This window comes from Mycteria americana, chromosome 7 (genome assembly GCF_035582795.1).
Source record: "Mycteria americana isolate JAX WOST 10 ecotype Jacksonville Zoo and Gardens chromosome 7, USCA_MyAme_1.0, whole genome shotgun sequence".
NCBI classification, from domain to species: Eukaryota; Metazoa; Chordata; class Aves; order Ciconiiformes; family Ciconiidae; genus Mycteria; species Mycteria americana.
The window spans coordinates 60741729-60764903 of record NC_134371.1 but is presented as its reverse complement, the minus strand read 5'-3'; the positions used below and the strand labels follow the sequence as shown (position 1 = coordinate 60764903).

The window sequence follows — 23175 nt, the reverse complement described above, 5'->3', positions numbered from 1 at the left end:
TATATTCTGTTAGCAATATAGTTCATAAGGAAGTTTGGGACCGCTCAAGTATTTTAGCTGGTAATAAGGTTTCCTCGTCTTATTTTATGGTGGCTTCTCAGATGCCCCCATGAGGCTGTTCTTCCATTATGGCACTGTGGGACCACAGTCAGACAAATTGAAGAGGTGGCCCTGGCAACCTTTCCACTTGGTTAGAAATCCATAGTATTGCCTCCTAGACAAGGTGATAGGCACAGAGTTGAACTGCCGTCAGAATTTGTCAGAAACTGATTTCTGACAAAGCATGTGAGCGTTCAGGGTAATCAGCCAAAGTCAACTCACTCACCTATGCAAAAGTATTGAAAATGTAGAGCTGAAAGGATACAGCTAACTCTGCATCCTTGAGCTGATGTTCGGTGATGATCATGGCAAAGAATCCATGTACTGAATAGCATCTTTTAGAAAAATGAACATCTTATTTCTTCTTTTATGACGTTCAGGACAGTATGACTAAAAGATCTTACGAACAGCTGATGTAAACCAGACATGATACTGTATTTGATGAGGGATAACGTGGTTTTTGTTTTCTGGGCTTTTTTTACTCTCCTCAGCCACAGCCGAAAGCACTTAAGATGGATAAGGAGAAATCTCTCCTGTACAAAGGCCATGATTTCTCCTCTTTAGCTAGTGCATACAGCACTAGCATGCTGCTGGCTTTCAGGAGCCTTCAAACGTCCAGTCTGAAGTTGCAGACTCGTGGCACAATAAAACACGATACATGGTTTGCAAGAGTACCTTGGAACAAGTGGGATTTTTATCTAGCTTTGCTCCCAAAACCAAATACAATGAAGAACACGGTTTGTGATGGAAAGCCTCAAGTGTTCCTAAGCCCAGTCCAGGTACACGTCTATTCACTTCCCCTCCCTGTTTGAAAAGGTGGCAATGCTTTCTTAGATCTGTTTCTGTGGATTGGGTTTACTTGCCTAAAAGCCCAATCTCATTAAAATCTCGCATAAAATCAAACCATCTACTCCCACGGGCTTGCAAAAATGAAGTTCAAACTGTCCCAACGGCTGATACTGTTGCGTACATACCAACACTTCTATGCAATGCCAGCCCCCTTTGAAACCTTGAGACCCAATGCAGTTTTGTCTGCTTGCTTTATATGAGGGGTTTGGAGGTTTTCTAATATTTCATCTTTTGAAGTTGAACGTTAAATGGCTTAAACACTCAAGTTAATTTGTACGTGAGGTAGACTTTTGTAACCCATGCCTTCGATTAATGCGTGACTCCTGGCTCTGCAGTCCAGAGGCGTGTAGGGGAGAAATACTGTTTGAGTGTCAAGGTAATCAGTAAAGCTGTTTGCTTTACTGGCCTTCATTGGGCTGGTTTGATCCCGTGTCGAGGCTTGGAGTGAGCTTGCACATGAGTGGCAAAGGCTGGTCTCTGCAGATTTGGCTGCAGCTGACGTGCCCAAGATCATAAAGGCAAAAGAGCAAAGGCTAAAGCGAGGCAGCAGCACAGATGCTGTTGGGTAATGGTGAGAACAGTTGGCATGAACATAAGAAATGGCCCAGTCTTGTTCAGCAAGAAATGAAACTTGGGGTTTCTGTAGACCTTCCCCCTCCTGGGCATCCTTCAACTGAAGTCACCAGCGATGCAAGAGCTGTCCTCCTGCCCAGCTCTCCTGCATTCCCTCTGACCTTCCCGTGGCAGAAATGACTGGTCCAGCCCCCTTATCCTTGAGATGGCCATAGTCTGTGCAAAACAGCTGCTAAAATGTCTGGCCTGGTGGTTCCTGGTGCTGTGTGGAATTGGTGGTACCTGCTCTCTTAGGCAGTGAAACAGGACCCATAGGTCTGCCCTAAGGGCTGAAATGGTGTCTCCAAACACCCAGATAAAATCTGTGTGTTGGGTTGCTGCTTTGCATAGGAGAATGACACTGCTCGGATAAAAAGGCTTCCTCCTGGCAGGGTGAAAACCCCTTTCTGTTGCCCATGGTTGATTGGTCGCAAACAGGGGCCAGAGGCAGCCGTGCAGAAATGGCTTTCAAAGAGTGCCGATGTGAGGGACCATAAATTGCGTGAATAAAAATGCACTTTCCCAGAGCCGAAGTCATAACTTCCCATCACTTCCCAGAACAAATACTGTCTGCTATATTTATTAGGTGGGACTGTGTACAGGCAGTCACTCTAAGTGTGTTTATTTTGAAGTCATCAGTTGTTCAGTAATCTCAGGCACCTCTGGGGGATTTAACTCAGATAGAGGTTTAGGCTGGAGGTCCTGGGGTCACTGATATTAAGATAGAGAGAAGGAAAGGAAATGGCGTTGTTTTTGTGGCATTATCTGAACAATAAGGAAAAATAAATTCAGGTTTTAAGATGGCTTTAACCTGACTCTGAAGGAAATGGTCTACAAATCCAGCCAACAAGCAGGCAGCTGTGACAAGACCCCGCTTCTCTTTGAGTTTGTTTTGAGCCGCCCGACCAAAAACCATGGTGGTTATGACTTGATTAAGCAAGGCTTCTCTAGAAATCTGTTTTAAGTGGTTACAGTTTTCCTTTAGCATATTCAAGTGTTTGAGTTTCTAATTTTAACTTCCCTCCTAAAATAAAATCTCTTGAGTTGCTTTTCGAGCAGTAGTTTGAACCCAGCAATGAGCTCCCCGGCAGTGGTAGCAGCGTGCTGGACTTCGGCTGGTGGCCAGCATCACGTCTAGGTCCCAAAGCTGCTCAGGGGCAGAGAGCAGGGACACGAACGTCCTGACACTAACAAAGTCTGGGGTCCAGTGGACGGAGGTCCATCTACTGTTGTAAATGCCAAATAATTCATTCTGTCTCATGTGGATTCTTTGATGTCTTATAAGACGTGAACTCGTACTGTGGGCTTTTCTGCAGGCCGGCACTTATTTTTAGGGAACATATAAGCAATTTTCTTTAAGACCTCTGAACCTCTGCAAATGTGACTGAAATCAGCTAATAGGTTCCAAATTTTTTAGGAGGAGACAGACAGACCCAGAGCATTAATGCACAGGACTGGTTTCCTCAGGAAGCCAGAATTAAAAAAAAAAAAAGGGAAAAAAAAAAGGCATTGGGAGTAAAGTAAGGATTTGTTTATCGCCTTCTTAATATTTTATCGTAAAACATTCTGTCTTATCCTCAGGGTTTGCTGGTGGTTTGTATATGTGTGTGTCTGTGTGTATACATATTTTTGTATATAAAAACCAACAACATCCATTGTTTAAAAAATCAAAACTGAGAAGGATTTTACTAAAAGCATTTTGGGAAAACCTCTGCTCTCAGTTTTCCTGTCAACGTTTTTCTAAGCTTTTATTTTTATTAGCCAAAATGTTTAGAATCCCAGGAAATCCTGGGATGAACTGTTTCCTCTTCAAGCTGTAGCCCTTAGGGGAAAAAGAAAAAGCTCAGATCCTTTCAAAGGTTAGAAATTTTTCAAACTGTATTTTTTGCAGATTTTTTAAATTAGAGAAAAACTAAGTTAGGAATATGCTTAACTTCAGGTGGTGGTCCTGGGAAAGATTGATCTCTTTGTAGAAAAGCCTGAAGAGACTCTTAGATCTGGGCAAGGAAATCTTTTAGGCTTGGATCTTAATGGGGAACCGATTGCCGAACTGAGGTATAACAGGTTCAGTTGAAAGACCATCTTTATATTTTTTAAAAGTAAATTAAAAAATAACATTTGCTTTTCCTCAGCCAATTTGTGTATGTTAGTTAGCATGTAACAGCTTTGTATTAAGAGGCTGTTAATGCCCTGGAGATACTTATTGTTGTTGTTGTTGTTATTATTAAAAAATCTCAGATCATATTTGTTATATATCTGAGGTTTTGCAGGAGTAAATCCAATTGACTGTTTCCTTTCCTTCAGATAAACTTCAATGGGAATCATAACTTTAAACTAATAAGAACTTCCATCCTGCAAATACATATGTACATTGTTAATTTTAAAATCCTCTGGGGTTCACTCCTTAAAGTGGGTTCAGTTGCTTAAAGTTAAGAAGGTAAGTAAGAATATGTGTCACAGCCTGCAGCCTCGCTGGGCCAGCTGGAGCTCAGCAGGGGTTACTTCACCCAGATTTTGAGGTGGTGGTTATTCTTTGGGATGGATAGGGCACTGCTGTTATAAACGAGAGAAGCTGAAAATGCAGTGAAACATGAGGCTGAGGGATGCAGGAGTCTTTTAATGAAAAATGACACATCAATACAATTTTTCAGAACACTGAACTGGCAGTCACTACATATCACTTTATTTTAGGAAAAGTGCGTTTGCTTATTTATATAATTTGTGACAAACTGTCTTAACTGCTGCTGTTCTGATTTATTCATCTACTTTTTATCAAGTTTCTTTGGAAGGTTCTTGGAAAGCTGAACATGAAAAGCCCAGACTTGGTGGTTCAGTAACTGGTATAAATTACTCCCACAGTCTATCACAAATATAAAAAGATTTGTGGTAATTCATGTGAAATTTAGTAGCCTTTTTGGTAATGCAAGGGAAAAAAATATCATTTTTAAGGACATTTATTTTTTTGTTACCTAAATGTACATAGTAAAGAGTGCTTCTGCTTTGTTGGTATTTTCAGGTTTGAGATGGGGACACTCAACTAGTCTGCTGGGCCAGTGTTACAATTCAGTATCTCTGTTCACTTTGGAAAAGGGTGGGTGAAGGAGGACAGACTAAAGGAGGGAGACTAATAATGAATTTCCTAAAGTTCCTGCTACTAGAAGCATGCAGAAAGTCCCAATACAACAACTGGGACTTCAGAAATTCAGAAGATTTTGATTTTTATCAAAAACCTTCCAACTGACTTTGGGCTTTGGATTTAACCTAGCACACAGGAAACAGTCAGAAGCAACAGAAATTTCCTAATTTAGGGGCTTTTTCATTCCAACGTCTCTCATATAGCCAAATAGCACAGATAGCCTAGAAGTTCTCAGACCATGACCTCTGAGCAATATATACGTGTTGTGAAATTATACTTTATGCAGAATATCAAGGCTTTTATAATAAGGTCTTCTGCTAGTAGGGGACCTTGCATCTGACTCCCCTTCCAGCTGGGAATGCCTAAAGATCAGCCCTTGTTACTGTGGGCCAGGATGGGTCAACAGACTTCAGGTGCAAGCGAGTTTTTCAAAGTTTGGCCTCTTAGGCTTTGCTGCTTTGATTCCTAGTGTCTTTAACTCCTCCCTGTTTTTCTTGTCTGTGTTTCTACAGGTGCTGTTTGCTCTAAACCAAACACTGCTCCAACATGAAAGCCTCCGAGCAGGTAGTTTGCAAGCCCCGTATACCACTGAAGATCTCATCAAGCACTATAACTGTGGAGACCTGAATGCTGTCATATTCAACCATGACACTTCCCAGGTAAGCAAAAGGGTTGCGGATGGGCCAGCTAATTGAGACAAATCAGCTGCTTTATTAGCGATGTCCCTTACAGAGCCAGGAAGTGTCTCCTACCAAAACTCTGATCTGAAATTTCTACAATGGATATAATGATCTGTATGCATTAAAATTGAGGTGAATTGAGGTACAGAGAGATTAAGAACCTGGCATAAAGCCTATTAGGTGCCTACTGCACAGCAATAGGTAAAGCTTCGGTCTCGGGGTCATCACTTTATACTCCATCTCCTATTTCCCCTCTTCCTTTTGATGCCCTGTGTTTTGTTTCCACACATGCCTTGTTTGCCTGGTGAGAGAGTGGGGGTTCCTTGGTATTGCTTGGGCTCTGGGGAAGGGACTGCTTGGAAAACTTTCCTAAGAATGTGCCTGAAAAAAAGTTAATTATGGATGCTTGTGGGGCTGTTGAATGTAGTCCCCTCATTAAGGGCGGGGGAGGGGGGAGAAATCTTTGTAATATTTGAGCTTATATATGAAGAGGAAGTGAACCTCATGTAAACACTCTATAAAGTAAATAACTTCTCAAACATGTCATAATTCAATAATTTTGTATGTGTCTCAGGCAGCCCTTCAGTCTCTGTTTATCTTAGTTATCCAATGCTATTAAAAACTCTCAATGGAGCAGAAATCTGCTTTCCAGACCAGTTTGATAGTTCATGGCAAACTCTGAGATTCTCATTTAAGACCTAGGTTCCTCTTTCTCCTTTCCCATTAATTCTATGGAAACTTGGTCTTTGGATGTCATCTCCTACCTCTCCTTTTCTTGATAAATTTTCCCTTGTTCCTGTCTGAAGTGCAGTGACTTAGTTGGAGGGGACCTGTATAAACTTTGGCAGCCACAGTATTGTATATGTTTTGCCAATGGAAGTCCATTAAGTCGTTATAGTTGTTTACCATTAGCAAATGCAAATGAAGGATAACTATGTGATCTCAAGAGAGAACTGAGACAGGGTAAGCCCAGTCTGTTGATCTAGGCAGAGGTCTCTTGAGACATCTTATCTTGCCATTGCTATCGTGAGTTGCACAGGGCTCTGTGGGTCACTGGTTTCTCAGAGGAACACCTGGAGGATGGCCCCAACCTGTCTGTAAGCTAGCAAAATCTCCCAGCCACACTCCACAACATGGGTGTTTTTTCCAGAGGTCTTCTATGTCCCGCTGAAAAGTTCCAGGTAGAAATGTAAAAGACATCCAGGAGCAGCTGGAGCTGCTCTTCCCTGTCACCTATCACAGAACTAGCTTGCGCCTCAACGGGAGCAGAAGGACAGAAGCTTGGACAATTGGAGGTCCTCAAATTCTGGACAAATGGTCATGTCTCCTCTTTTTCCCTATCTGGTTATTGTTTTCAAATAGTAGAAAGAGTGGTTGATGGTAACAAATGGAATAAAATCCCTTTGCTGTCCTAGTTAATCCAGTCCTGGAGAGTGAAGCAGTGTTTTAGTGTGACTAAGCAGGACATAATAGGGTGGTTAATGTGGCAGTCCTAAACCAGAAGTCTGTGTAGCACCAAAGTTGCCAGAGCTGTTCTTTGTGGACAGCCCTGCACTGAAAAGTAAAGGGAGAAAGCAACTCAGTTAGGAATACATCTTTAAAGATGGGGTGTGTGAGTTGGAAAAGGTAGACAGCTCATGACTTTAGAGGATCCTGGAGAAGTCAATGGTTGTAACTATTCCTGTAATGTGCAAGCATGTGCAGCACACGAGATAAACACGTAATGATTTTGGAGAAATAACTCTTGCAAGGTGCGGTGGTATATTTGCCATAGATGCAAAGAAAGGACTGCTATTAGTAAAATCATGAAGGCAGTCCTGGCATCTGAATGTTCTGTGTCATCTCTTAATCTCTATCAATGTAATTTCTCCAGCAATAAAGCCTTTGTCCCTGAGACAAGTTGTTGCTGTTCACACTGGTTGCATTGACTCGCAGACATCTGTGATTTGTTGACACAATGTCCTGTAACAGACCCGTGGGTTAGACTTGAGAGGAACAGATTGCTGTAAAAACCTCTTTATCCCTGCAAATTCTTGGATCAAATGTGAGTTTAAAAACAGTGTTAAAGAAAGAAGAAAGAAGCCAACAACCAATCGGAGTTCAAGCACTGGTGTTAGTCATTGTCCCAAAGTGCACACAGTTGATAGAGATTATAACACTTACAGGCCATGGAAAATTAAAATCCCTATATGTATACTAGTCCCTGCAGAACTCTAAATGTTGTGGAGTATTTTCCTCTCATGGGCTGTTGTTTTTAATTTGGGTAAAGAGGTTTTTTGTTTGGTAGTGTTTTTATAAACCAGCTTTATACCATTTATTTTTAATTGCAAGCAGAACAAAATAGAAAATTAAAACCTAAAATAAACTCCCTATTCAGGTCAACTTTTGCCAGTTGCGGTAGTTCCAAAGTTTATTTTGTGTGTTTCTTGCAAGGATGATAGATGCTCTCTGCCATAGGGAATCTTTCCCATTTGGTTACGAAATGAGATTAGCCTGGCTTAAATATTACACGAAGCACCCTCCATGGGATCTTTCTCTTGAGACACTGCATGTAGGCACTGGAATTTGTCATGTGCTGAGAGTGTATTGCAGGTCTCATCAGGTGACAACAAAAGATAGGCCTACAAGTGCAGAAAAACTATAAATATCCCAAGTGAGATGTATCATCACTTAAGCTTCAGGGCAGGTACCCATGCCAATCTTGGGAGACAAGAGTGTCACAGTGGTTTTAGAAGGTGTGCCCATTCTTCCGTGATATCCAACTGCTGTCCTAGCACTTCAGAAGTCTGATAAGTCCTTGCACCTGGTACCATTAACGCAACTTTGAAATATCACATAGAAAGGAACAAAAATCAGGAATGGAGTTGTAAGACTCAGTGCTTATATGAGCGGTGGAGGTCAGGAATTCAGCTCCATCCCGCAGGGGCATGGAGACCTGCAGTAGGCTGTGACTCTCACTCTTTGAGGATTCATTTGGGGTCTGTTTATAAGGTTACTAGTGCCTGCTTGTCCCTTAAAGGTTAGCAGGAGCTGCAGAATAAAGGTGAACCTGTCCATCAGTTGCCTCAGTGCAGAGCCACTGGTTTAGGTCACTGCAATGGACTGGGAAGTAGCTGAGGAAGTCTAACGTAGCTGCGGGGACGGTGGTGGTGGTAGCGTGGAGTGTATGTCTAGGTGCAGGAACTTCCTAAGTTCCTCTAGCGTGGCTCTTGGGAGATGGAGCATCTTCAGTAGCCATCTGCAAGATGCTGAGATGCCTTTAGAGCAAAACTCATCCTGGAGCAGAAAGAAGGACCAGAAGTGGAAATACTAATACTGTTGACTTGAGGTGTTACGGGTGAGTTTCTTGAGCCTCCCTGAGGGAGTCTGGGAAATCCGCAGTTTCTCAGCGGCAGTCTTGTTGACTCCTGCAGTGTTTGGGAGGAGAGGGCAGAGTCCCCGGGGCTGAGTCTGTGCCACGGGGGTGCACAGAAGGGACCGTGCTGGGAGGAAAAGTGCAGGGAAAGTTATTTCCTAGGCTGAAGCGGGAGCTTGGGCACCAGGTCAGAGGACAGCTCCTTCGGCACCTGGGGACAGGGACAGGGACAGGACCGCACCAGGGAGATGCTGCCCGCCTTGGGGTTGAGAAGCCCGGCTTAGCTTAAAATGGAGGTGCTTAAAATGGAGGGGTGTGAGCAGGCCCCCAAATCCCTGCCGTTTTGCTGTCCCAGAGCCATCAGCACTGATGACAGTGGAGGACTAAACAAATCCTTCTCAGTTTCAGGTTTGTTTTTTTTTTTTACTTTTAATTAAGAACAGTGAAAGGGGGAAACACCTCTGCTTTCCTGTGGTTATATTACATTCTTCATTCCTTTCTCTCTCTCTTTTTCTTAAATTTTGTTTCCAAGCACCATTTTTCCAAACATATAAATCCTTATTTAAACTTAATAAAATTTTAAGGGGCTGAGTTTATTCAGTTAGATTATGACCCAAAAGTGGAATAGGAAACATCTATCCTGCTTCTACAGCCTTCTGCAAACACTTGATTCTCTTGTGACTTCTGCAGTCAAGAGGCTTACATTGGAGTTTCTGGGCAGAGAGTCAAAATGATACTGGAGAGAAAGTATTCTAAGTTAAAGATAGGATAGGCATATTTTCTGCTTCTTCTTCAGACTCTTTCCCCTCAAAGAAGTCATAGTTTCTTTCTCTCCTTTTGAAAAAACTTATTTACAAGTGAAGAGGCATTGGATTAGATCAGCAGCTTTAACTTCTGTGTTCTGTCTGATGCTCTTAGAAGGGAATTGAGGTCAGTATGTCCAGATACATTAAAATGCAAAAAATCTGTTAGTGCAAAATCATAAAGTTATCTACCTCCAGAGAATATTTTTTCTTACCGGACACAGTTAAGAAATTGCCTAATGACCTGAAGCCTTGGTGAGGAAAAAGTAGGATGCAGAACAAGTTATCTTGTATTTTGTTCCCTAAATCTGGTGTAACGGTCCTTTATTTAAACATTTTGAACTGATACGTCTAGAGTTTTGGGTTCAGGGATATCTTGCACCAGTTACTTCCTATGGTTGGTTTTGAGATGTTCAATTTTTTAAGGACAAGTCTGTAAAGCAGATTCATCTTTGCCAGCCTGGAATTAGCTGGTTCTGTGTTTCCTTGTATTCCTATGTACGCTTTATTAAGAGGGAAATTGAAAAGCCAAGGCTGATATTTTTCTCCTTGAACCCTTCCCCAAAACTATACTTGTGGTCTCCAGCTACTGTTTCTCCTCTTCTGTCATCAGTCATTCTCCTGACCTGAGGAGAGACTCCTGTCCAGGAGAAGATGGTTACTCCTCTCTTGTTGCTGATGGGGTGTATCAGAAGCATGCAGCTACACTGCTTACTTTACAGACAGTTTTCTTCAGGCCGGGTGATACAGGTTGCATACTTGTTATTTCCCTGTCCCCTTTAGGGTTAACAATACAATTCAAGAGTCATACCTGCCACTTCTAAAGCATCTTTCATCTAGACAGCCTTTATGTTTTGAATGTGTTTTAGACTGTATTGAAAGCCCACTGAAATCATGGAGAATATTTCCATGCCTTCAGCAGGCTTTGTATGAGCCCCAGTGGGCACAGCCATCATTGGTTATCAAAATGAAAAAATCAAGTTACGCCAGTGAATACCCCAGTTTATGGGCTTTATGCTCACCTGAGTATAATGATCTTCTTACTGCCAGGAGAGGTGAGGTGTTGGCTTCATCCTACACAGAAAAGCAAGCTATGCAATGAAGTTGCTTGGCAGTCACCAAAGCCTGCAGACATGTCTCAGTCCCTTTTGGGTGCTCAGGGCTTGCTGTACCTCCTTCTTCAGTCTGTGTCCATCAGAAATAACTGAGCTTTTTGTATAACTTACTAGAATGACGTCACCCGTATCTTGAGTTGCCTCTGCAACTTCAAAATCCCATGGATTCATGCTGAAACAGAGTGTTTGCCATCTGAAAACCATGTGATGATCCTGATAACAAGACTTTAGAGATCCATACGCTATCACCATGTCAGTAGTCAGCCTCCCTAAATTAAAGAAAAAAAGCTTTAGTGCATCATTTCACAATGCACTTGCTGTTTATAAATTGCCAGGTTGTGTTATGTACCCCTTTAAAAATGTTGTCATCCTGCATTTAAACCTGTCCTTGAAGATTTAAGGGTCCTGATAATTCTAATTACATCATTAACTTGCCCCGTTCTCATTCTGGATAAAAGACAACTGGATTTCTGGCTCACTTCTCAAATCAATGAAGACTATCTGTGGAATGCTCCAGCTTCAATAACTGCAGAAACACACAGCTGAGACCATTAGGTAGAGTGTTGAATGACGAGCAGACCTAATTTGTCCAAGGAATGGAGTTTTATCTAGGGCAAAGGAAGATAAATCCATAAACCGAAGGCACAGCTATTGTAACGCAACGCGCTGGAAGCGTCTTATCATTTTCAGCTGTAACAAAGTGCAGGTGAACTGGCACAGCCTCTCGTTCTTCCAGGGAAAATGATTATAGGCTTTCCAGCGAAGCAAGTGCAGGGTTGTCCTGGGCACCAAGGGAGCCGGTCCCACGAGGTTCTCATTCTGGGTCCAGGTGAGGGTCAGTAAACGCTTCCACGAGTGTGTGTTACAACTGACATCGATGGCAGTCCCGACGCTGCCCGGGTGTTTGGCAACACGTGTGCTTGTCACCGCTTGTGCCCCGATAGCAAGCAGAGGAGGTCTCCCACATTCTCTTCTTCGGGCTCTAGCACAGGATGCTGCTGGAGAGATGTTGCCTTCTCATGGTTCAGAAGAGCTCCTGATCTGCTGCGGTGGGATCGTACTTCCTTTCCACTTGCACCTGAGTTACAAGCTTTGTGTCTTGGTATATTGCGAGCATTTGGAAGTAAAAAAACAGAAGTGCAGCCAAAATTTTCAGAGTCTAATTTTCATATTATGTCAGAACAGGATTCCAAATTGGAGCAATATTGTATTTTGGCTTATGTGTTTCAGAAAATTGGTTACAGATCCAGATTGTGAGCGTTAAGTCTACTTGTTGATGACAGTGCTGGGGAAAACACTGCAGAGATTTTTTTATTATTATTAATAATCTGGAACACGCCCAGATAATTTTCATGGTACAGGTTTTGGAAATAGGTTCTTGCTTGAAAATTTTCTTTACGTGTTTGCATTTAGAGTTGTCTTACCTTGGAAGTTCCTTCCTCTTTCTGGTTTCCATGGAGAAAGCAATGGGAGAGGGAGAGAAAGTCAGAGAAAAATTGGAACAAGACATTTAAAGGCAAAGATTTTTCTTTCAAAGACTGCTGCGTTATTAGAAAAGGAACATATTCACCTGCAGAAAAGGGCTGATTTACATTAAAAACATTTAAGGATTGTTGACTACCTGTATTTATTAGTAAGGGAATAAACTGTAAAAGAGTATGAAAGAGTGATTGGTAAAAACATTTGGAGTTCAAGGTAGTAGCATGCTGCTTTCTGTGCATTGCTGTATGTTTACAGTAAAGCATTTACTATCCCTTCTTTTTAAAGAGCTGGTTTATGAAGTGTTTCTTGGAAAGACTTGTTCAAGAGAAATGAGAAAGACTTGTTAGTTTTTTAAACAATATCTTATGGGTTGAATGTACAAAATGCTTTTTCTCCCTTTGTGTTTTATCCAGAAGATGTATTCGTCACCTCATTATGACAGGGGGAGGAAAAAAGTGGGACAAGGGGGCAATTTGGTTGTCTTTGCTGACTTGGCAGAATTAGTATCAGACATTATCCAAAAAGGCCGTGTTCTTGGGCACTCCTTGACACAACACTCCTTGATCTGACACTATTATTGCATTTTACTGAGTAGCAAACACCGTAGATCAGGTTCTCCAGTGTAAACTGGTTGTGCTCTCTGATGGGGGCGTCAGACCCGGATCTTCTCTTCTCTCCTCTGGGAGAGATGATTGCTGATAAACCCAAAGTCAAGGCTTATACAGCAACACCAGCTGAGACGCAAAGAAATCAGTTTCAAGGATAACTTGGTTTGTCTCTACTTCACTGACTTCATCTGAATTATTCCTTATTTTTCTCCTGATTGGTCCCTGTTCCATTTCCAAATGCTTGCTTGGAGACGTTCTGCATCTTTACGTCCTATACTAGACCTCTCAAACAACCCCACCTTAAAAAAAAATTAAAATTAGTTCAAGAGTCATTGTCCAATTTGTTCCAGATGCCAGCATGGCTAGAAAGCTTAGGCTGGTTGGATTTGGAGTAGCCTGGAGTTTTGCTAGGATCAAACAGGAGGGCAGGGCTCTCTACACACAGCACTGCCTTGTAGTGCCAGCTCCGGAGGTCTCGTGTCCAGCCCAGCTGCTGTTGCGTTATTAACCGACTTTTTGCTCCTTGCTAAGTTGTGTGATATTTTGCAAACCATATCTTTTGAATCACTTTTGCCTTGGGTTAAAATCATGTTGCAAACTTCACAAAAACATTCAGGCTTTCCCTAACATCTTACTAAACAGGGATGGCAAGAAACTCACTGAAGAACCCTCAACAACCAAACCTGAGTTTGTACCCGCTACTGACCAGCTGTTCTCCCACTGTGTAACAGAAGACAAAATGAAAAATACCTTTGGAAAAAGAATTGCAATGCTTTAATAAACCAACCCCCAAAACCAAACCTTCTGGCCCCATTTTTTTTTACTTTATTGCCCTGCTTTGCCCTTTGATCAGTATCTTTACTTGGGTGTCATGGCAATATAATAGGTGATGGTTTTAGTGTCAGAACAGAAAAAAAAATTCTTTGTCAAAGGACACAAAGCATTTGGAAGGGAAATAGAAAAACTTGAACTTTTCCATATGTTTGCAAGCTCATGAAAGCTAGCCTCAAAAAAATCCCAGTGTTAAAGGGGTTTTAAATGGGGCGGGAGTATCATTAGGTAGTTAAGATTTACCCTCCCCGCTGAAACCCAGACCTTTATTTGCATACACTGCAGGCTTGTCATCCTTATTCAATTAATGAACAGGTCCCTGTAATCTGGTCCTAAATATACACTGCATAGCTGGGTGAAGCTTGCAGAAGGGAGGCTGGGATCATTGTTCTGACTGTGTTTTGTTAAGACTTCTTTAATCAAAACATTCATTCAGATAGAGAGGCCGGCTGCATATTTTGGCATCGCTACCAAGGGGAGCAGGGACGGGGTTGGGGTGGGGAGGGAGGCCTTGGGGGAGGGGTTGGTGTTGCTTGCTTCTTTTTTTTTTTCTTTCTTTTTTTCCTAAGTGCTTGGAAAGCAACTATTTAACTGGTGTGGAAAAACAAATAGGAAACATACATGGAGGTCATGACTTCTCAGGGATTTGTTGAAAGTCTTTTATTTTTTTCACAGGGATAAAAGTATCACCACCACCACCCCCCCCAAGCTGTTTGTGAGATGCACAGCCCATCCCTGTGGCCTTTCTGCCTTTTTTTTTCCTCCCCCCCTTTATTTATTTATTTTTTTAAAAACATGCTTCCTTTCAACCCAGATGCACTAGAGAAAGTAAAACCGGGCAGGACGCACGGCTGTCGTTTGGCCAGGTACCGCCTGGGAGAACAGCAATGGCAGGATGGGTTTGGGGCTCCCAGGAAGGGTCTCCACGCGGGTGCGGTGGGGGCTGAAGCTGCAGGGACAGGGGTGTCCAGGCGCTGCGGGGGCTGCGGCCCACCCTGCCTGCAGGCAAGTTTACACTCAGGCCAGCAATGACTCCTACAGCTTTTGTGTCATCTGCAGGATTATTTTATAAAAGTATCATGCACTATCCATAGAGACTTCCCTAGCTTTCAGCCTACTTTTCTCCCTCCCCGTCTCGTCCTATTTGTAATTTTCCTCTATTTATAAATTTAGATGCTCCAGTCACTCATAGAGGTGAGCTCGCTAATTTGAAATCCCATTTCAAAGACCTCCATTTTTACACTCAAGTTGCCACGCCATGCTGAGAGGTACCCAAGCTAGCTTTAAATCGGGTAGGCCAATTATAGAAAGCTTGCTGGCGTGAACTGCAATGTATCTGCAATGTCTGTGGATGCCGAGCAGTGATGTGGGTGGGCAGGGATTAGCTCACAGCCAGAAGTGGCTCCCCACAGCTGGTCCCAAGAAATGAGCTTACTCTTACACTGGGTCTCCTTGTGCTCTCAGACTTTCTTCCCTCCCTCACTTCCCTTCAAGCAAAAAGCATTTTTACTTTTTTTTCCCCTCCATCCTCCTCCAGATATTTTCTGCGGGTTTCTGATGCCCTACAATACTGGGGTTGTGCGAGGAGACTCTTCTCCTCCTCTTCCAGCCATTGCTATTTCCAGGGAAAAGGGTGCAGACAGGCTGCTAGGGTAGCGAGCCATGTGTCCCCTTCCTCTGAGGCAGCAGATGGAGAAAACAACGCGTAGGAGAAGAGCAGGGCTGGGCTTGCTGGCATGGGGGTGTGAGACACCCCGACCTCAGCCGCTGCCCGGGGAGCCCGAACACCTCCCCGTGGGATGGGAGCGGGGGCCTTACCAGCGCAGCTCAGCGACAGGAGTCATCAGCCTTTAGCTCAGAGAGGATTAGACGTGCCTAAGCAGAGCAGAAATGCTGGAAACTGCAGCAACGCATCCCAGTTGCAGTGAATCGGAGCCAGAAAACAGTTCAGGGTTCATAAGCCCCTCTCCGTTAGGCCCCTGGTTCACAAGACCACACTTTCCACCGAGGGAGAGCTGGCTGTCCCTTTGCCTTGCAGTTTTTCAGGGCTGCTCCCTGCTTTCAGAGGTTTGGGACACTACAGATTCCTGCTAAGCCAAGTGACGTGATGGAAAATCCATTCCCGCTGTGGAAATGCTGAGTTGGTCCAAATCCCAACAGCGCTTCCCAAAGGGCTCCTTGGCACAGGGACAGCTGTGGCCGGGCAGCGTGGCTGGTGGGCAAGTGTGGGTGGGAGAAGTGCAACTGGCTTTTTGATGTGTGCGCAAAACTTGCGAGCCTCTGGCTGCAGTGAGAGTTGTCCCTGGGGAACTGCTCCGCTTTCTGCGAAGGGGTGGGAACAAAACTGGATGAGCGCAGACTGGGGATGCGTTTAAGCTTTCTGTGACTTCAAATCAGTCGGAGTCTGTATCTGAGTTTGGTGTCAGGGTATGCTTCTAATAAACAGTTTTAGCAGCCCAAAATCCACCAAATCGACATACCTATCCTGACCACGACCTCCAAAATGTGCTGAATGTGCCTATAATATATTCTCAAGTCCCATCTTGGGTAGATGTTTGCCCTGGGAAAGGAGTGATGGAACTGACTTATCCTGAAGATCAAAGACTCCTTTTACAGTCCCCTCAGGCTTCTAACATGTTACCTTAAATTTTGGTGCTTAAAAGAAAGCAATCACAATGTTAATCACAATGTTCTTGAACTGGACACCATTTTGTAGAGCTCCTTCCTGGTTTCCCTTTTCCATAGCAAGCTGGAATCTCATCTTCTTGGCAGCTGCCAGCTTTGGGCTTTGGACTAAATCAGATTAACCAGACACCCCCTCCTTGGCCAGCGAAGGTCTCTGTCAGGATGGAAGCTCAGGAGTGCTGGAGGAAAACCAGTTGAGTCAGCAGCAGCTTTCATCTCTTCAGCAGCCACGTCCTCCTACATCAAGAGATGCTTGCTCTTGCAGCCCGTTCACTTTGCACAATTTGAATCCTCCGTACCAGAGGCTGCAGTAAGTGGATATTGCTCTCCCAGATGCCAGAAGGGTCCATAAATCTGAGGGAAACAGGTGTCTTCCGAGTCCAGAGCAGTTTATTTTGCAGCAGTGCAGTAAAAACCACAATGCCCTGTCAGGGCTGGTTAACGGGCGGGTATCCTCCCTTCATAAACGAATGATAACTCGAGCTCGGATGTCAGCCTCTGACCCAAGAAGGGCTGGTGTGAATTTAGGGCCGTTTGGTTTGTCGGAGGAGCCAGCGGGTTTTGGGACGCTGCTTTGGCTCCCTGGCAGCCCCCATAAGCCACGCTGTCAGCTCTTGAGATCCTTATCTTGCATAGTGCTGTCAACCGTATAAAAGTTCCTGACCTGCGTGGTACAGGGAAAATCCTTCAAAGCGTGATCCCTTACTTGTCTTCTGGCCTCTGCCCATGTAAAGCTCATAAACTACAAGACTAATAAAGAGAACCCAATCTTTATCATGTTTTAAAAAAAATTAATGTAGTTGGCGTGATCTGGGAACAACTCCCTGCTAACAACTAGAGATAAGGATTACTAGCATGGAGGCTGAGCCCTCCTGTTGGGGAAAGATGGATGGGGTTTGTATTGAGGTGCTGGACTGGAACTTGGGAAGCTGATGGCCAACGCTCCTCCACCTTGCCATAGACATCCCTTGTGACCCTGGGAGTGCCTCCTCCTGTTTTCTCTATTTAGCCTGTGAACACTCTGGGGAGAGAAGGAGAAATAAGGCAGTTTTATTATTAAGAGATTCCTCTGCAAGGATTAGTGATAATACTGTACTTGCAGCAGTCTGGAGTTTGGACATTGCACAGGAGGTGAGGCTGGAAAGCCATTAGTTATCTGCTGATTAGGAGACAGTGGGAGAGAGGAGTCTCAGAAGCCAAGAGACCAAGATATAGGAAGATAATGGCAGGAAAGGTTTTAGGATCACTACATTTTCCACGGCAGGGGTTGGCTTCCCATTTTTCTATTTCAGCTTCCTCTTCTCCATCTGCAGATAGACTTATGGTTGAAGACCACCTCTGCCTGCACACAGGCAAGAAAGGGCACGCAGCCCTTTATTCTAATGTTGGTAGTAGTGGGTTTTCATTGACATAATCTTACAGTTTGAATGCACATTCCAAAAATAGGCTAGCATCACTGGAACAGAACAAGGCTAAAAAAGGTTATCAGAGGATTGGGAAATGTAGTGTGTAGGACTAGGAACGATAACACTATTCCTCCACATCTGATTGTGATTTGATACTGGACTGAATCTAGAGCAGTTCCACTGTAGCCAATAGATCCAAAGCAGGGAAAAAAAATGTTAACCGAAGTTGATGGTGCTTATATGTGTCCAAAGAAATTATTTGCAGATAGATATTCACAACTCTGGAATCATGCCTCTGTCCAGAATATTTGTCCAAATATTAAAAAAATAGTAAATAAGAAAATGTATTTAAATGTAGTCTGGTGTTTATGGATTTTCGGCTGAACTTTGGCAGTAAGCCCTAAATGTGATAAAAGACCGCACCAATATATTTTGCTTTTCTCTTCTTTTTTTTTTTTTCCGTTTCTTTCTCTCTGTCTCTATAGACAAAGCTGACAGCATAGCACATATCTTGAGATATGGCTGATGTATTTTTCTAAGCTAAAGTATGTCGTTAGCTCTTATGCTAATGATTGCAGCAGAATCCCAACCTCCTTCCACAAAGTATTTTGGGAAGAGAGGTTACTGCTGAGCATCGTCTTGGACTTTGGACCCTCCTTTGGGTCCTTCAACAGCTAGATTTAGCCAGTGCCTTGTATGTAACATCAAGTTGGAAAGTCCCCATTTTACAGATGGACTTTTGAGAGACAGGAGGAATAAAGCCAAATGCTTCAAAGATACTTAGTGGAGGTTAAGTGCTGAGTTTCCTTTGAAGGTCTAAACCGAAATGACATGCTTGTGATCATGCAAGAGATTTGTATCACCCGTGGGAACAGAACCATTTTTTCAGGGTAGTGTCATAACCACTCCACAATCCTTCCTCTTTCTTCTTCCTAAAGCTCCCACTGACTTCAAAGGTGAAGAATTATGGCCTGCATCCCTCAGCACTGTGAGCTCGGATGTGTGTGCAGAGCTTTACCCACACATATATTCCATCAGGGATACTGACTCAAGTAAAATTACACAGGCACTGTGGAGGGGAAGAAATTTCTGCAAGGCTGGAACTTAACTTCTTTTTTGTTCTCATATTCTCTGCCTTTAACCTCAAAAGCTTAACTAAGAAATGCAGGGAGTACCTAATGACTGAGTTTGGGGTCCATCTATACTGTCCATAGGAGAGCCATAACCCAAAGTAAATAGGAATAGAAAAAAGGAAGAGTTCTAGCTGATTCAGTCAAACAAAATATTCTTTCTTTTGAACACCTCTGGACAGAAAGAATCTATTTATGTCTTGCCATGTATATCCACTACAAAGTGCGCATGCCCCAGGTGATGGGTAGCACTGTCTTTTTCTGCTGATCCAATTGCTACTCTCCTAGATGAACAGCAAAATTAGAAGTTAGGATTTTTCAACAGTCACATCACCACCCCGCTATACATTTAAATACTGGTAGCAGTATTCAGCTATTATCAGGAGGTCAGCCCCTTACCCATTGGCACAGCAAATGTCTCATCTGTTCACTCTCAGTTCAAAACAACAAATACCTATCATTAAAATGTTAAAATTATTTTTTACACTGAATGGAAACAAAAATATTTGATAAAGTTGAAGAGGTAAGGTGCATCCCTCTGGTGCGTTCTTTAGCCCATCCTTTTAAAACAACAGATTTTCTTTTTTCAAAAAAACCCCTTAAATCCTGGCTGCAGTTAACAGCTTCCTAATTGCGTGTGACTGTTTCTTGACTTCCTGATCCCTGTCTGGTGGTTAGGAATCCAAAGGGTTTCTTAAATCAACAGGAGCAGCTGCCTGCTTGAAGCCAGGCATGGTGTTTGTCACCGACCGTGGAAAGGAACTGCGATACGGGGTGGAGAGGAGGTGATTAATGGGGCCAGTGTCATAGCTCAGAGTGTGGTTGCACTACTGTGTACGGGCATACTTAATTCAATCATTTATCTCTGTCCTCTGCCACACACATGCAGAAACATACGTGCAGGTTTTATTTTTGCCATTGATGGAGCAGTCATTAGAAATACAGGAATGCACAAGGTGCAGCGGGATCTGTAGCTGATGATGTGCCTCTAGAGGTGATGCCTTCCTTTGTCTTGTTCTTTGGACAAGCATGAGAAAAGCTGACAAAACCCAGTCCTTGGTTTTAAATTTATCTCTCTGCCATTGGCAAACTTTTTCTCATAGAAGAGAAAGAAAGGAAGGGAGGGGAAAAAAAGCCAAGTAAATGGCTCCATTTTGTGGACTGTATTTTCGGTTAGATAAAGAGGAGAAACAAACCATGGGTTGAATGTGGACGTAGGGTTGCAAGCGATGGCGTTGCACAAGCTGAAGGAAGGTGCATTTCTTCTTGGCAAAGACCCACTTGGTCAAGGTCTGAACACAACTGCTGTCCTTCGGCTATCTAGACCTCCAGCATCAGAGCTTTCCCCTGGTTGGAGCGGGATGCACAAAGCCATTTGATCCCCCAGCATTGCTGCCCCTTTTTTGTGTAAGAGCAGATTGTCCTTACAGGCAATGCCGTACCTTGCCTTCCCCAAACCATCACAGGTGATTCAAGGCCAGGTCCCATCAGTTCAAAGCCTTCACTTCCCTTCAGCCAAAAGCCAGGAAGAGAAGACTTTCTCTTATGTGGATGTTGAGCCTTCAGATGTTCCCAAAAAATTTCACCTTCCATTTCAGTCTCTGAAGGCTCCCCTGGCTCCTGTCTCAGCTACATCACTCCATTAAACACAGAGCCTCAGTACAGAGATACAAAGCCTTGTGATATCTGTGTGGACCAGCTGATCTACGTTGCAGAGGTCACTGCAAGTGTAAAACGGCTGCTCGTTCCTCAGACTTTATTCCTACAGTAAAAATCTCTCCCTGCCTTTCACCAGGAATTGAAGCCACTACATCCTTTGCTGCCGTAGCCGGCAGCGTTTTACCCCTCCGACACCAGCAGACTCCTCCTGTGTCCCTTTGAGACAAATGCACATTCTTGCCAGATGTCGAGGCAGCTTCCTTGTGTATTAACAGGAAACTCATGTCTCTGATAGGCCTGGCTTAATGGGACTTATTATTTGCTGAGTGCTGGCAAAGGGCTAAACTGAGTCCAAGGTGCAATGTACTTGCATGCTCTGTGGAGTTCACAAGATACACTGGAGAAGCCAAGCCATGCTGGAAAGCCCAGAGGAAAGAATGACTCAGGGTAATGCAACTGAACCCCTAAGGAGGGACGCGCTGTGAGACATACGGTGATTTGGCAAAGCAGTTTGAGAAGTCGTTTGGAAAATCAAAGGTCCACCTGGTCCACATGGACCAACAGGCTAGGGCAGGTTGCTGTTGGCAGAAGTGTTAACTCCAGCCATATGGGATTCCCCAGCTGAGGAGATGTGGTGCCCATTTCTGGCTCACCCAGCCGGGTACAGCCTTTGATGGGAATCCAGAGCAAGGCCTAGACTTGTCGTTCTGCGTAATGCATGGTGAGAAATCTCTGCTTCTCGGTCCCCCACACATTAGGAGGGCTGTAGCTGAGGCTGTGATGAAAAAGCTTTAAGGAGAGCCACTGGGATGATGGAAATTAGTTCTTTCCATAAGACTTGCTGAAAGCTTTCAGAGAGGCAGTATGAGTGAAAAGGGTGGGAAGAGACAAAACTTGTTGTGATAAAATCAGGTGGCCAAGAGGGAGGGTAAGAGGTGGGCTGAAAAACAAAGACTAAAGTCAAGTATTAGAAAATGAGTACAGGAATTTGGTATAGTAGAAAACCAGAGACAGAATTAACCAAAGTAACAGAGTCCTTGCATCAAGTATTGCAATACAGTGAGGGATGTTCCTCTTATGGGCTGCGCATGCAATATCATTACCACTGACTCAGATAAGCACTGGTAATCCTGGCAGCTTTACATGCACTTGGGGACTCAGAAATCTGAACCTGGATTTTGCAGCTTAAGCTGCTTTCCAGTGGTGAGGCACGGAAAATCGCCGGAAGGTGCCTGGGTCCTGTTAGCAGTCATCAAACACTGCCCACCTACAGCGCTTCTTGCTGCAGGGCCCGTAGGCTCCCGAACTCTCATGGTAGACCTGGGACCCTCACCGTGTCAAAACAAGTTGCCTGTCCTAATAATCAGAGACTTTTGGTTTGTCTGTCCATTATAGCTTGGGTCTTGGCTCATTCCTGGGTCTGCTGCCCTGACTAGAATGATCCGTGGGGTTTCAGCCTTTCTTCTGTGCCTGTGAACATCTCTCCTCACAAAAACAGGGACCAAAGGAGCCATTCTTGTGGAAATCCCTTCCTCAGAAATATCAGGAATGTTCCAGGGATTTATGTGTTGCAATGCATGGACTTCTCTAGTGAGACCTAATAGCATCTAAAGCTGCAAGAAAGATGAGAACGTTTACATCTTCCCATGGCTGGATTTGCTAACCTTTCCTATTTTTTAACTGTTGGGTTATAAAAAAGGAGCATATACAAGCCAAATCTTGCAGTCCTTACTCAAGTTCATGGTGACATTGGCTGAGAACAGATGACAGGACTTGTTCTGGTATTAAATAGCCAATGAACTGCGTTGAACAAGCAGAGAATAAAGGTTTTAGTAACTCACCCAAATGTAACACCTAAAACTACATCCTGCTGAAGGAACAGAGAAAAGTCAAAATGAACTTAAGTTTCATTTAGTAAAATATTAGCTTCGCTTTAAAAAAAAAAACAACGTGTGTTGGTTGGTGATTTGTTTTTTCTTTGTAGAGAACAGCAACCTCACAAACTCTCATCCTCTAGTGGTTTTTTTGTATGATAATGATGCTCCAGTGGTTTAAATAAGGCTAGATTAAACCAACCAGTGTTTTGGGGATTACTTGACCACTGTTACCTGAACTACAGTCTCTCTCTCTCCATTTCAGGTCCCTAACTTCATCAACACAACACTCCCACCCCATGAGCAGGTGACGGCTCAGGAGATAGACAGCTACTTCAGACAGGAGCTCATCTACAAGAGGAATGAGAGGATGGGGAAGAGAGTCATGGCGCTTTTAAGGGAGAACACAGACAAGAGCTTCTTCTTTGCCTTTGGAGCAGGTACAGCATGAATTTTTCTGTTTTACTCAGTTATCATGATTGGAAGTAAAGTGGTTTGAATGCGTCAGGATTTTGTCTCTAGTCCTGCTGGAAGATTTCTTAGGGGACTTCCCTTTGAAGTAGAAAGGCTTTTGTTTGTCTAAACCTGCTTCTAAAATGCAGTGAGTTGATGTAGGAGGTGGCTCTGGGTCCAGCCGGGCTGTGGACAGGCTGCACTCCTTTGCTTTCCATCCGATTGTAGAAATACGAAGCTGTTAATGCTTTTCACGCTGTTGTGTTTGTTCCCTTCCCAGCCCAACCTGTGGGCTGCTTGGGTTATGTTCACACCATGGTTGTGCTTGTGGCCGCAGGTGTAGGAGATGGTTGAAGTGCCTTTGAATTTGCAAGCCCAGGTACTGACGGCAGTGACTG

The 23175-nt window shown here is 43.7% G+C and overlaps 1 protein-coding gene across 1 annotated transcript in view; it reads left to right on the top strand.

Annotated features, from left to right (window-relative positions):
* TRABD2B (TraB domain containing 2B) overlaps positions 1-23175 on the top strand; it is a 300442-nt gene that overhangs the window by 158411 nt on the left and 118856 nt on the right. Inside the window, exons 3-4 of the mRNA XM_075508725.1 lie at positions 5209-5355; positions 22590-22764. Coding sequence (XP_075364840.1) covers positions 5209-5355; positions 22590-22764 — 322 coding nt within the window. The remainder of the gene's footprint in view (positions 1-5208; positions 5356-22589; positions 22765-23175) is intronic.